Here is a 13361-nt window from a genome sequence, read left to right on the forward strand (position 1 = left end):
ACTACTGCTATTGGGAATCAAAGGATGTTAAGGCTGTATTTGTCATATGCACAATATCTACAGCGTAGTTTTTGCAATGAAAGTCTTTAGCTCCTCTAACATTGAAAAAAACTGAAAAGTTTATTTTAATTAAATGTATTGTACCTAAATTGAAACTCTTGCACGCCATACAAGTAAAATACATACAATATTGCAGTAGAATACTGCAATAGACAAAATGCTTGAAAGTACAAGTACTAAAACGGAATACTTCTACTGAGGAATACTAGTGCTACTACTAACTGAAACGTTGATTTTAATTAAATGTGTTGCTTCAACTTAGGTATATCAACATATGATATACCTAACATAAAAGTAAAATATATAACATATTGCAGTAGAATTCTGCAATAGACAGAATGGTTCAACCACAAGTATCCATCCATCCATCTTCTCCCGCTTATCCGTGGTCGGGTCGCGGGGGTAGCAGTTCCAGCAGAGAGCCCTAAACTTTCTTTTTCCTGGCCACATCAACCAGCCCTGACTGGGGGATCCCAAGGCGCTCCCAGGCCAGAGAAGAGATATAATCCCTCCACCTGGTCCTAGGTCTACCCCTTGGTCTCTTCCCAGCTGGACGTGCCTGGAACACCTCCCTAGGGAGGCGCCCAGGTGGAATCCTAACTAGGTGCCCGAACCACCTCAACTGGCTCCTTTCGAAGCGAAGGAGGAGCGGTTCAACTCTGAGTCCCACCCGGATGACTAAACTTCTCACCTTATCCCTAAGGGAGACACCAGCCACCCTGCAGAGAAAACCCATCTCGGCCGCTTATATCCGCGATCTCATTCTTTCGGTCATGACCCATCCTTCATGACCATAGGTGAGGGTCGGAACGAAAATGGCCCGGTAGACAGAGAGCTTTGCCTTCTGGCTCAGCTACCTTTTCCTCACAACGGTTCGGTAAAGCGACTGCAGTACCGCTCCCGCTGCTCCGATTCTCCGGCCCATCTCACGCTCCATTGTTCCCTCACTCGAGAACAAGACCCCGAGATACTTGCACTTCTTCACTTGGGGTAAGGACTCATTCCCTACTTGGAGTGGACAGTCCATAGGTTTCCTGCTGAGAACTATGGCCTCAGATTTGGAGGTGCTGATCCTCATCCCAGCCGCTTCACACTCGGTTGCGAACCGATCCAGTGAGTGCTGAAGGTCGCAGACCGATGAAACCATTAGAACCATATCATCTGCAAAAAGCAGTGGTGCAATCCTTAATCCACCGAACTGCAGACCCCCTCCCCCACGACTACGCCTCGAAATCTATATTACAAACAGGATTGGCGACAAAGCGCAGCCCTGGCGGAGGCCAACCCTCACCGGAAATGGGTCCGACTTACTTCCGAGGACCCGGACACAGCTCTCACTTTGGGAGTACAGAGATTGGATGGCCCTGAGTAGAGACCCCCTCACCCCATACTCCCGCAGCACCTCCCACAGTAACTCCCTGGGAACTCGGTCACACTCCTTTTCCAAGTCTACAAAACACATGTAGACCGGATAAGCATACTCCCAGGCCCCCTCCAGGATCCTTGCGAGAGTAAAAAGCTGATCCGTCGTTCCACGACCAGGAAGGAATCCGCATTGTTCCTCCTCAATCTGAGGTTCAACAATCGGCCTAACCCTCCTTTCGATTATCTTAGAGTAAACTTTCCCGGGGAGGCTGAGTAGTGTGATGCCTCTGTAATTGGCACACACCCTCTGATCCCCCTTTTTGAAAAGGGGAACCACCACCCCGGTCTGCCACTCCTTCGGTACTGTTTCCGACTTCCACGCAACGTTGATGAGACGTGTCAACCATGACAGTCCCTCAACACCCAGAGCCTTCAGCATTTCTGGGCGGATCTCATCCACCCCTGGGGCTTTGCCACTGTGGAGTCGTTTGACAACCTCAGTGACCTCCCCCCGGGAGATTGGTGTTGATCCCCCGTCATACTCCAGCTCTGTCTCTAACATAGAGGGTGGAGTTGTCGGGTTCAGGAGTTCCTCAAAGTGTTCCTTCCAACGCCCTAACACTCCATCAGTTGAGGTCAACAACGTCCAATCCTTACTGTACACAGCTTGGATGGTTCCCTGCTTCCCCCTCCTGAGGTGTCGGACAGTTTTCCGGAACAACTTTGGTGCCGCCCGAAAGTCCTTTTCCATGTCTTCTCCAAACTTCTCCCACACCCTCTGCTTTGCCTCGGCCACGGCTGAGGCTGCTGCCCTTCGGGCCTGTCGGTGCCTTGCAACTGCCTCGGGAATCCCCCTGGATAACAAATCCCTGAAGGCCTCCTTCTTCAGTCGGACGGCTTCCCTGATCACCGGTGTCCAGCAGGAGGTTCGAGGGTTACCGCCCTTTGAGGCACCTAAGACCTTGAGACCACAGCTCCCCGCCGCGGCTTCGGCAATAGACACCGACCAATAGAACACCGACCACTCTGGTTCAATGTCCCCAACCTCCACAGGAATACCCGAAAAGCTCCGCCGGAGGTGTGAGTTGAAGGCCTCCTGAACTTGGGCCTCCTCCAGACGTTCCCAGTTCACCCGAACTACACGTTTGCGCTTACCAGGTCTATCTAGAGCAGGGGTCACCAACCTTTTTTAGGATGAGGGCTACTTTCAAAAAATAAAGCAAGTCGGGGGCTACTTTTACTCGTCTTTGTTTTGTTTTTTGCAGTGTATATATTTTATATTTATATATTACCATAATTTTCGGACAATAAGGCGCACCTGAATATAAGCCGCAGCAGCTAAATTGAATGATGTGTACATATATAAGCCGCACTTGACTATAAGCCACAGGTGTTTTAATGTTTAATTACCATAAATAAGGGTTCATGCACAGAGGGGATTGTCGGGAAAGAGATGGCTGTTTGAGGAAGCTCCCATTTATTAACATTTCAACAAACAAGTTGCATATTTGCATAACGTATTCAAATGTTACCATTTAGTGCAATAGTAGCTACAGAACATGTACTGTGCTGTGTAAACTGTACTGTCTCACATAGCGTTTCAGACACACAAACTTTTCAACTTTCAAACTTAAACGGTGCGCTCCCAGCGCACGTACCGGCAGTGATCTACAGCAGTGGTTTTCAACCAGTGGTACGGGGACAAACTGTCTCGTAATGTCTGTCTGTCTTGCTCTCGTTCTGTCTCTCGTACCACTCTCGGTTCCACTTTTACTTTTGCGTGCTACCTGTCTCACTCTTTTCCGGCCTCCAGCTTTTCCTGCTGGAGCCCGCCGCTTAAAGGTGGGGGGCGTGGACCGGCCATAGAGCCCATAGAGTTAAAGGTGGTGGAATGTAACCTGTAAAATCCATAGATTTAGGAGGTCCCCTAGTGGCCGTTAGCTGTAAAAATCCATAGATTAGCCGCACCGTTATATAAACCGCAGTGTCGAAAAATGGGAAAAAAGGCGCGGCTTATAGTCCGAAGATTACGGTATATGCTTACCTTTAACCTTTGTGTGCTGTTTGGGTCTGTGGGACCCGTTTTCAGTGTTTACTAAAAGAAAATGTATGCAATTTAATAATTTTAACCTGCTTTATTTGGGGGTGGACCTCACATCCTCTACGGGGGGCCTCACATCCTCCAGGGGGGATCTCACATCTTCTAGGGGGGTCCTCACCTCCTCTAAAATAATTTTTTTTTATGTTGAAGTGAAATGCACCAATCTGCTGTACTTTGAGTACAAAATGAATTTATGGATACAGCTCTCAACACTCATATGAAAGGGAGCTGTATACGTTTCAATACTCCAATCATCTTTAGAATATTATCACAACCAATAACAAATCATTTAAACTGGTTTATTCTTATCTTATGTTACCTAATTAGCATTCTTTCTTTTTATTTATGCATATTTTACTAATCACTCCCCTTTTAAACTTTTTTTTTGTACTGTCCTATAGTACACACTGGAATGACTTCTTACTTTATCTATATTAAATAGATAAAAGTGTGCTCTCCCTAGCTCTCTCTCTCTCTCTCTCTCTCTCTCTCTCTCTCTCTCTCTCTCTCTCTCTCTCTCTCTCTCTCTCTCTCCCTAGCTCTCTCGCTCGCTCACAGAGGCTGTGTGCTCCTCCTTGGCGATGACGGGTTGCGTTAAAAAATAATAATAAACATATTTGTAAAGTGGGAGGACACAAACGGGATTTCGAAACGTGCAGGGGACATGTCCCCCCTGTCCCCAGTGGAGATTACGCCATGCCTGTGTGTGCGTCAAGTGGAATAAATATATATGCAAGTTACAACACACACAGAGTAAAACTCTGCTCCTCATGTGTTGTATAGGCTGGCATGATAGGCTGTTCAATGGGGCTGTTGTGTTGTGTAGATTCTGCCAGAAGGAAAATCAGCGGGGAGGTGCCACATTGCTTTTCTTCCCGACTGCAACGCTGGTCCCGCAAATCAAGCAAAACGTGATTGGTCGATATTCATTGTGGGGGTGGGGGAGGAGGGGTGTTAGATAGATATAGAGTTGTAGTAAGTAGATAGAGTTCGCTATGATTTAGGTTTCGTTTATGCATAGAGTAGATTATTTTAATTACATTTCCTTTTTTGTTTTGGATTTGCTTGGCGAGCTATTTTTAGAACATGCCCGGCGGGCGACTCACGTTGCCCCTGCGGGCGACTGAGTGCCCGTGGGCACCGTGTTGGCTACCCCTGATCTAGAGGCTTCCCCCGCCACTCGACTCAATTCACCACCGGATGGTGATCAGTTGACAACTCCGTCCCTCTCTTTACCCGAGTGTCCAAAACATACAGCCTCAGGTCCAATGATACGATAACGAAATCGATCATGGACCCTCTGCCTAGGGTGCTCTGGTACTACGTACACTTATGAGCATCCTTATGTTCGAACATGGTGTTTGTTGTGGCCAATCCATGACTAACACAGAAGTCCAGTAACAAAGCACCACTCCGGTTCAGATCAAGGGGGCCGTTCCTCCCAATCACGCCGCTCGAAGTGTCTCCATAAATGCCCACATGTGCGTTGAAGTCTCCCAGCAAGATTAAAGAGTCCCCTTAATGAGCCCCATACAGGACTCTTTCCAGGGTCTCCAAGAAGGCCGTATACTCTGAACTGCTGTTTGGTGAATAAGCACACACAATAGTCAGAGTTTTCCCCCCCATAACCCGCAGGCGTAGGGAGGCGACCCTCTCGTCCACTGGGGTAAACTCCAGTCAACGAAGCACCCAACCGGGGACTTGTGAGTATCCCCACACCCGCCCGGCGCCTCACACCTTGAGCAACTCCGGAGAAGAATAGAGTCCAACCCCTATCCAGAAGTAAGGTTCCAGAGTTGTGTGTAGAGGTGAGCCCAACCAGATCCAACTGGTAACGCTCCACCTCCCGCACAAGCTCCGGCTCCTTCCCCCCCAGAGAGGTGACGTTCCACCGTCGAGACCCTCTGCTTTCACTGCCACCCTTCTGGCAGCGCACCCAACCCCATTGCTGTTTCCCGTAGGTGGTGGGCCCGCGGGACGGAGAAGCGGAGGTGTTGCCCACGTTGCCTTTTTGGGCTGTGCTCGGCCGGGCTCCGTGGCAAGCTCGGCCACCAGACGCTCGCCGACGAGTCCTCCTTCTGGGCATGGCTCCAGAAGGGGACCCCGGGCTGCCTCCGTCCTCAATTCTTGGTTTTTCTTTCATGAGGTCTTTTGAACCAATCTTAGTCTGGCCCCTTGCCTGAGACCAATTTGCCATGGGAGACCCTACCAGGAACACAAGGTTCCAGACAACACAGCCCCCAGGTTCATCAGGGCACACAAACCTCTCTACCACGGTAAGGTGCTGGTTCTTCAGAGAGGTCAACTACAAGTACTAAAACTGAATACTTCTACTAAAAAATACTACTACTACTAGCTGTTTTAGTATTTATTCCATATCCTTGATACCAGATAGCAGTTTTCTCAACTAGTCTCAACAATAGTCTCTTCTTACTTGTTGGACAAAAGCTTGCACTAGTTACTCTTTTATGCAACTAGTAGGACTTTGGTCTGACAATTTCCAACATAAGCCTTGCTCTGGCCTATAGAGTTGCTTTGTTATTCTCTGGATAAAAGCGTAAGATAAATGTATTGTTTTCTACTAGTGATGCTAGACACTGCACTTGTAGCACCAAACTGGTCAGCTTAACTAGTGACACTGAAAGTTAACTAGCGACTGATCCACCATTTTCCTAATTATTTAGATCCTAAATGGCTCCAACTAACAAAGGGGAGGGGAGAAACCGGCATTGAGGCTTCCTATTGGCCACACAGACTAAATGTAACCCAAAGCCCGATGAGTTCTCTCTGTTGTTTGCTGACCGCTAATACGCATGTAGGAAAACATGGAAATGTTTGTTACATCAGGTTAAATATTTTATTTATTAACAGCAGTGAAATTATCTAAAGGGTCACAGTTTGTGTTACCATTGTGTATAAGCTCTTTGAAAACACATAATTGGGAAGCTGTCATTGGGTTTATTGTGGGTTTGTTGACCTGAATAATAGCCAAATCATTCTACATTTTTAAATGTTTAAATATCTTCATACTATAACAACAGCATCAGAAATGTAGACATGTGTATTACTGCAGGGTATAACCTGTGATTTATCTGCCATTAGTTTACATGCCTGTTGAACATAATGTTAACAAAAGAGAACAATTATTTGTGGTTTGTAAAAATGGGGACAGTAATGTTTCTGTAATGTTGCTGACAAACAGAGAGACAAACCTGAGCTAACACATAACCTCCTCTCGCAAGTGAGATGGATCTAACTGTGTTTGTTTATTATCATTGGCTTAATTGTACATCTGTGCTTCTATCACTGCTGTGATTTGTTTGTTGTTCTCTTTGAAGGAGGGATTAGACGGTCTGCTGCAGATTCTGGTCACCCAGCTGGGCTCAGACGACGTCAACATGTTGACGTGTGCAACTGGCATCCTGTCCAATCTCACCTGTAATAACTCACGCAACAAGGTATCCCTTGCGCTCCGTTATATGTGAGGGTTTAACACAGGAAGGCTGAGAATAAAATACATTTAGTCTCAAAATCTCATCATTCTGAATTAGTTTGAATCATACCTACAGTGCATTCATCAATATAAGATACTACAGTATGCAAACGTATTATTGTGTAAGACATGATTATGGTACTGTTATATCATTAATTAAATCATTTATTGGCTATAAAATCCTATCTTATAAAAAACTAATAAGATTAATTGGTCAAAGGCAACGTGTTGGTCGAGTTTCAGCCCCCCCCGCCGGCAAGCGACAACCCACGCCGCCGTGTGTAGGAGCCGTTACAGCATCAGGACAATATCATATGGAATCAGACACTGGAAGTGTGCTGGAGGGTGATGTATTGACTGGGACTGATGGAAGGATGAGGCTGATGAGACTGAATAATCTGTGAGGAACAAACTAGCGGCTGAGAAATAATCATATATTAAAAGACGGCAGCATCATAAGAGGCCAACCATGTGACAGAGTGTGTCACTTTGCTGAAGGATACTTGTGACCAGCTATCCACGCCAGACTCTAAAGACTTTCAAAGGGGTAAAAATGCTGCTGCTGGAGTACTGACTGGAAGTATTGCTGATATTATGTCTACCATATCCTCTTAAGGGTCCAACAATGTCCAACAATATAAGTCTCATGAAGAAAGGTGTTTTGACGCTTATTCAAAATAGCAGAGAAACATGCATTCTTGTACTCAGGTGGGGACAAACAGAGGATTACCGGAAAACTACACAGGAAGTACTTCATAGTGCTTGTGGGGGTAGTTTAACTAGTACTGAGTCCAACAGGATCAATCTCACAAAGAACTAATGGCAACAAAAAATAATTCCCGCATCAAACTTAGCAGAAGTGGCTTGATTTTGTTCTCAGCAGGGGATTTCTCAAAAAATACATAGTAAAAGTACTTTGATGTATTGTTAGTAGTAGGCTTACTAATACAGAGTAAAAAGTATCAATTTCATTGAGAACTAATGGTACAATTGTATTTTTATCATTCATCAAATATAGCAGAAACATGCATTATGTACTAAGGAGGGGACTCTGACAGAGGATTACTCACAAAGTACACAGTAAAAGTACTTCATTTTATTTCTGGTAGAAGTCAAACTAGTACCGAGTCCAACAGAGTCAGTTTTCTTAAGAACTTGAGTTAACACATATTTCTATCACTCGTTAAATATAGCAGGAAAAATGAAAAGCAGCTGATTTGAAAAAACAAACTAGAGAGGCGGAGTTGACCGCAGTGCAGAATTGTTGTATAGTTTAAATCTCCTAACAATGTTGTCCATTTTAGACAGAGGCTTATTATATTTACAGGCCTTAATAATATCAATTTTCTGGGCTCAATATGTGTCTTGGCCGTTTTCGTTGTGATCGCTAAATTCCCCTCGTTTATAATATTATCACCGTTCCAAGCAAACAAGTGCTTTTGTTTTGAAATCACTTCCGTGAGTTTCGCCCCGCCCCTCGCTCCAAGGACCATTTGACCATTTAGTAAGGTAAAAAGCAAAAACGCCTCGCAGATGCTCTTCCGTTTAGTTGTTCAATAAAGAAAGACAAATGGACCGTCCTCATCTGCGCTCTTATTTTGTAAGGTAACTTCCGGTAGCAGAATATGAAAAAACTGTAGTTTTTTTGTTTCTGTGTTCTAGTGATTTTATTTTTTGAGAAGTAGAAAATGAAAATCATTCCGTTTTTTAAGTTTAGTAAATCCCTTTTCGACCATGATAAAAAAACGCCAATTTTGGTTTTTCAATTTTAAAACGAAAATTAAATATCCAGTCGTTTTTTGTTTTTGAATATCCATTTGTGAAAAGAAAATCCAATGACCAAAACATACACTGACCATGGAGTTCTCTTATTTCCCCTCCACAGACCCTGGTGACTCAGTTTGGCGGTGTGGAGGCGTTGATCCACGCCGTGCTGCGTGCCGGGGAGAAGGAGGATGTTGCTGAGCCGGCCGTCTGTGCCCTGCGCCACCTCACCTCCCGCCACCAGGACGCAGAGCTGGCCCAGAATGATGTGCGGCTGCACTACGGCATCCCAGCGGTCGTGAAGCTGCTGGGGCAGCCACACTACTGGCCGGTGGTGAAGGTGAGGGGGGGGCACAGTGTCAGTTGGTAAAAAGCAATGGGAATGGCAATTAGATTTAAACTAAGCCCCAAATTGCTCCTGAAGGCAACCCTACAGGATTGAGGTGTATGTGAGTCGCTTTGGATACAACTGTCAGCTAAATTATGTTTAATAGTAATAATAACAATAATGAATTCAGCCGCTGGTGCACTGCTTCCCAAGAGAGACTCAGCTGGTTGTTCCACAGTAGAGAAGAGATGCAGAGACTGAGGACTGACAGTTGCTCGGCTCTCTGTAATTAACAAAACCCTAAAAGTGAGTTCATGCACTTACTTGGACATGGAAATGGACTAACTGCTGACAATATAGCTGGTTCTGGTTCTTCACTATGGAGCCTGGAGCGTGCCAACTGCACGTTTGAACAGAGTGGTGCAGGCATGAGTTCTAAGACCCAGAAATGAGTTAGTGGTTACCACTTCCTGTACCCTCGTTTGGAAGTCAATATATTTTGTATTGTTTTATTGGTACGTTTTGTAAGATAATAACTATGGTCAAAGGTAGAAACCAGCTCGAGTATGCTTGAATTTGAAAGTACGCAGCCGGAAAAAATCTACCCCTTCCTTCAGACTTCCTTACAGAGCCCCTCCCACAACATGAACACGCACATGACCAATGATGACACGAGATAAGTTTGTGCACGAGATGTAAGGCTGACAGGCAGGTAGGCCATCCAGTTATTTTAGCCGGGCTTCCACAGATGAAATTTGTTTATGTATTTATTGTCAAAGCATTTAATTTATTCATTCGTATCGGGATGTTAAGAGCATTCCATGGAATATAACAAAAAGTATTTCTGAAGTGAATTACCTACCCCACCTTTAACAAAAGATGAAGAGATTGGTATGTTTTGTGATAAAACATAAAATATGTCAGTAAATACCCCCAATGTCTGAAGCTTCTACAGCAGGCATGGGCAAACTAACATCTACTGCCTGTTGGGCTTTTTAATCCGGCCTCTGAATATTGGTCCAAAATTGTCCAAATTATAGTAAAGAGCGCATTCATTTTGCCTTTTTCCTGCAATACCCGGCATTTCAGTCGATCCCACTAGATGGCGAACTCTAGACACAATTTACCTTTGCTGGAGTCTGGTCTATTCAGCTGGCCCCACTTGGCAACCCGGCAAGATCTAAGAACCAAATAGGTCACGCTTACGTCGGAGGGGGCGAGATTAACCTGAGCAATAACAGTTGCGAGTACGGAAAATACAAGTTGTAACAAGCAGCAGCGCTGAACAAATCACACACTTTATAAAGGCAGGCAACGCTAACCAGGCTTCGTGTGATTCTGTTTATTTGCACCCTACTTTGACCATCCGTTCGCTGTTATTGATCATTTTGGAGAGCAGGCAGACGTTTTGTTTTGTATTATAGCAGCTATCGGATGGTATCCATACATGGGCTATATGTGGCCGTCACAAGTAAAATCATAACGAAAAATATGACGGAAAAATATGCATTTAGAAAACGGCTTATGCCACAATATGATAGCAACAACTAGTCAAGATAGTCTGATGAGCTTTGGTTGCTATGCTAACATCACCTGTAGAATGCCAGAGAAACTTTCATAACAGCGTTGTGATGCCAAACAGCTTTCAGACTGAAACACATTCACTTATGGAGAATTGGGGATATTTATCAGCTGTGTGTGACAGTCAGACAGTGAATACTTTAAAGCGGCCGCTGCTGTGAGTTAACGGGAGAATAAACTCTGGCGGACGAGCAGCGCTGCAGCGGGCGGTAATTCAGCTGAACCACATTAATAAACAATGCACCACGGCACTCAGGAGAAAATGATAAGGTTGGAGAAGTAGTTCTTTAATTGAATCTGGCTTCGTATGATTAAAAACTACCTGACGCAGTTCTCGACAAACATCATATTTGTTCTTGATGTTGTTGTGAGCGGTGTTTCTGAGAAAATCAGCGACGTAAAACGCTGTGTGGGTCATAAGAAGACACGTAAACGGTTACGTCATGACGCAAACGATGACGCAATGATGCAATAATTCACCTTTGAACCTAATTCACCTTTGAACCTGTATCTGGAACAATGAGTGGACCAAAGAAAAGAAAAGTCGACAATTTGTGCTGAGTGTTTAATGAGGAGTGGAAAGCTAAATAGGTTTTCACCGATCTGCTACTGGCCCGGCCTGTCTGTCAAATCTTTAACCTCATAGTGGCCCCCGAGCAGAAAAGTTTGCCCACCCCTGTTCTACAGTATGTGTCATGGAAACAGCAGCTTCATGCTCAACAAAACGTTTTTTATGAACAGTCTACAAAAACAAGTTATTAATGGATCGAACTATTCTAGCCAGTTGTAATTATAATGAGTTTACAAACCCAAGAAAACTACAGTAATTACATTTGCAACACAATTTACAGGAATGAATGACACACATCTGCAACAAATTACCTTTTATATTAATCAATTTACATAGTTATCTTTACTGGTCATATGACAGCTGACATTTCATTATGTTGTAGGTGTGTCAGTGCAACCTAAAGTCTGTTTTCTTCCATCTTAAGCTGAAACATTGTTGATTGGTCTGTAAAGTGCTGACTAAGTGTGCTAAATTGAGCAATAAATTCAACTTTTGTTTACAAACATGATAAACATTACAAAAAAGGTAAAAATAACAAACCAAAAGGGTCTTGCAAAAAGTTGGGCAGCAATCCATCCAAAATTATTATATATATTGAGATATTTACCAGGATGAGTACAGATGTTCACCTGCTGGTGGCGCTTTAGGAGAAGTGAGGGGATCATGAATACAACTAGGATTGAAAATGACCATGAATGACTGTTCCATTCCGAAAAAAAAAAAAAAAGATTCAAAGTTTTAAGTTGTTATCCCAGTATGCATTTTACAAATCCTAGGAATGCTGATTGCACACCAAATCAACAGGCATCTTTCAGGAGATGTTTCTATATCAGAGGGATCTTTAACTTCATGCCATAAGGTCTAGTTACTCTCATCTTGTATTCTGTGTGTTACTGAGCAGTGGGACCTACAGCTGTGGTTGTTATTGAAGAATGTGCAAAGACAGATTAGTTGGGCATTTTACATGATTTGTTTGGTGGTTTCTCCGTGCTGTGCAGGCCTCTGCAGAGCGTAAATCAAACACTGGACACTGTGTGAATGAGGTAAATTGCTGTTGTTGGCCATATTTCACACTGTTGGAAGAGAAAAATAAAGGAATGCTTGTGGCAGCATGTAATGCACAATTAATGGCTTCACAGCCGAAAGAGAAACAGCAGCGGCAGCATGTAGAATACACGAGGGAGCCATAGTTCGCAGATAAACATAAATAACAATAATCTATTGAACAAAGCCGTTTTAACCTCTCTATTTTTCAAGAGGAAAATATGTGAAATTGTGTTACTTACATTCAACTCTTGTAAAGTTTCATACTGTGAAGAAAATACCACAGAACAACTATTTTTCTTAGGGGGGAGTTTGGTGTCCTGTGGTCTCAAGAATAGGACTGGAGATAACAAGTGGAACACATTGCTATTGTTATTTGGGGACACGCTGTTTTCAAAAGCACTTAAAAGCTACTTTTTTCTATTTCACCTTAAAATAACATCTTCAAAATAATTGATGCAACACTGACTTGTAACAGTGAGAATGGTGCCTCCGTCAGTCCCACTGAACTCAGGGTTCTTACACCTTTTCCAAAGTCAAATTCAAGCACTTTTCAAGCATTTTCAAGGTGCATTCTCAAGCTTTTCAAGCATCTTACAGCTGTTGTAAATTACATATTTATATACACATACTCAAATGATTATTTCCCTACCTCACATTAAATCAGATTATCTTTATGCTATAAACAACCAAATGTGTTTTTCGTGATAGCATTCTATATGAGGATGAAAAATTAAAGAAAAGAAAACTAAGTTTAATATTTCAAAATGAGTGACCCATCTGTACGTAGACTGGGCCTCCCATATAAACTGGCTGAGCCAATATAAAACAATCAGCCAAATAACTTTTCAATACATTATTGATTACTATTTTTTAGGTACTTTTAGGTTAGCAGTAAACACAAGTCAGAGGTAAATGGTGTACTTTTCCTCCTCAACATGTATTTAATACCTTCAGTTACTTCACAGATGTGGATGAATGATGTGAAATATAATCAAGTGTTAAATCAGAATTTAGTTCCACCTGGCGTAAATCCACAAGCTACCCTGCAGTA

The 13361-nt window shown here is 43.6% G+C and overlaps 1 protein-coding gene across 2 annotated transcripts in view; it reads left to right on the forward strand.

Moving 5' to 3' along the window:
* The window catches only part of LOC307017377 (junction plakoglobin-like), a 708820-nt gene that overhangs the window by 593389 nt on the left and 102070 nt on the right, over window positions 1-13361 (forward strand). For both annotated transcript variants that reach the window (XM_079646967.1, XM_079646968.1), the window contains exons 11-12: window positions 6865-6984; window positions 8905-9123. In XM_079646967.1, the coding sequence (XP_079503093.1) occupies window positions 6865-6984; window positions 8905-9123 (339 nt within the window). The remainder of the gene's footprint in view (window positions 1-6864; window positions 6985-8904; window positions 9124-13361) is intronic.

The sequence above is a fragment of the Notothenia rossii genome (genome assembly GCF_949606895.1).
Source record: "Notothenia rossii genome assembly, chromosome: 8".
NCBI lineage: Eukaryota > Metazoa > Chordata > Actinopteri > Perciformes > Nototheniidae > Notothenia > Notothenia rossii.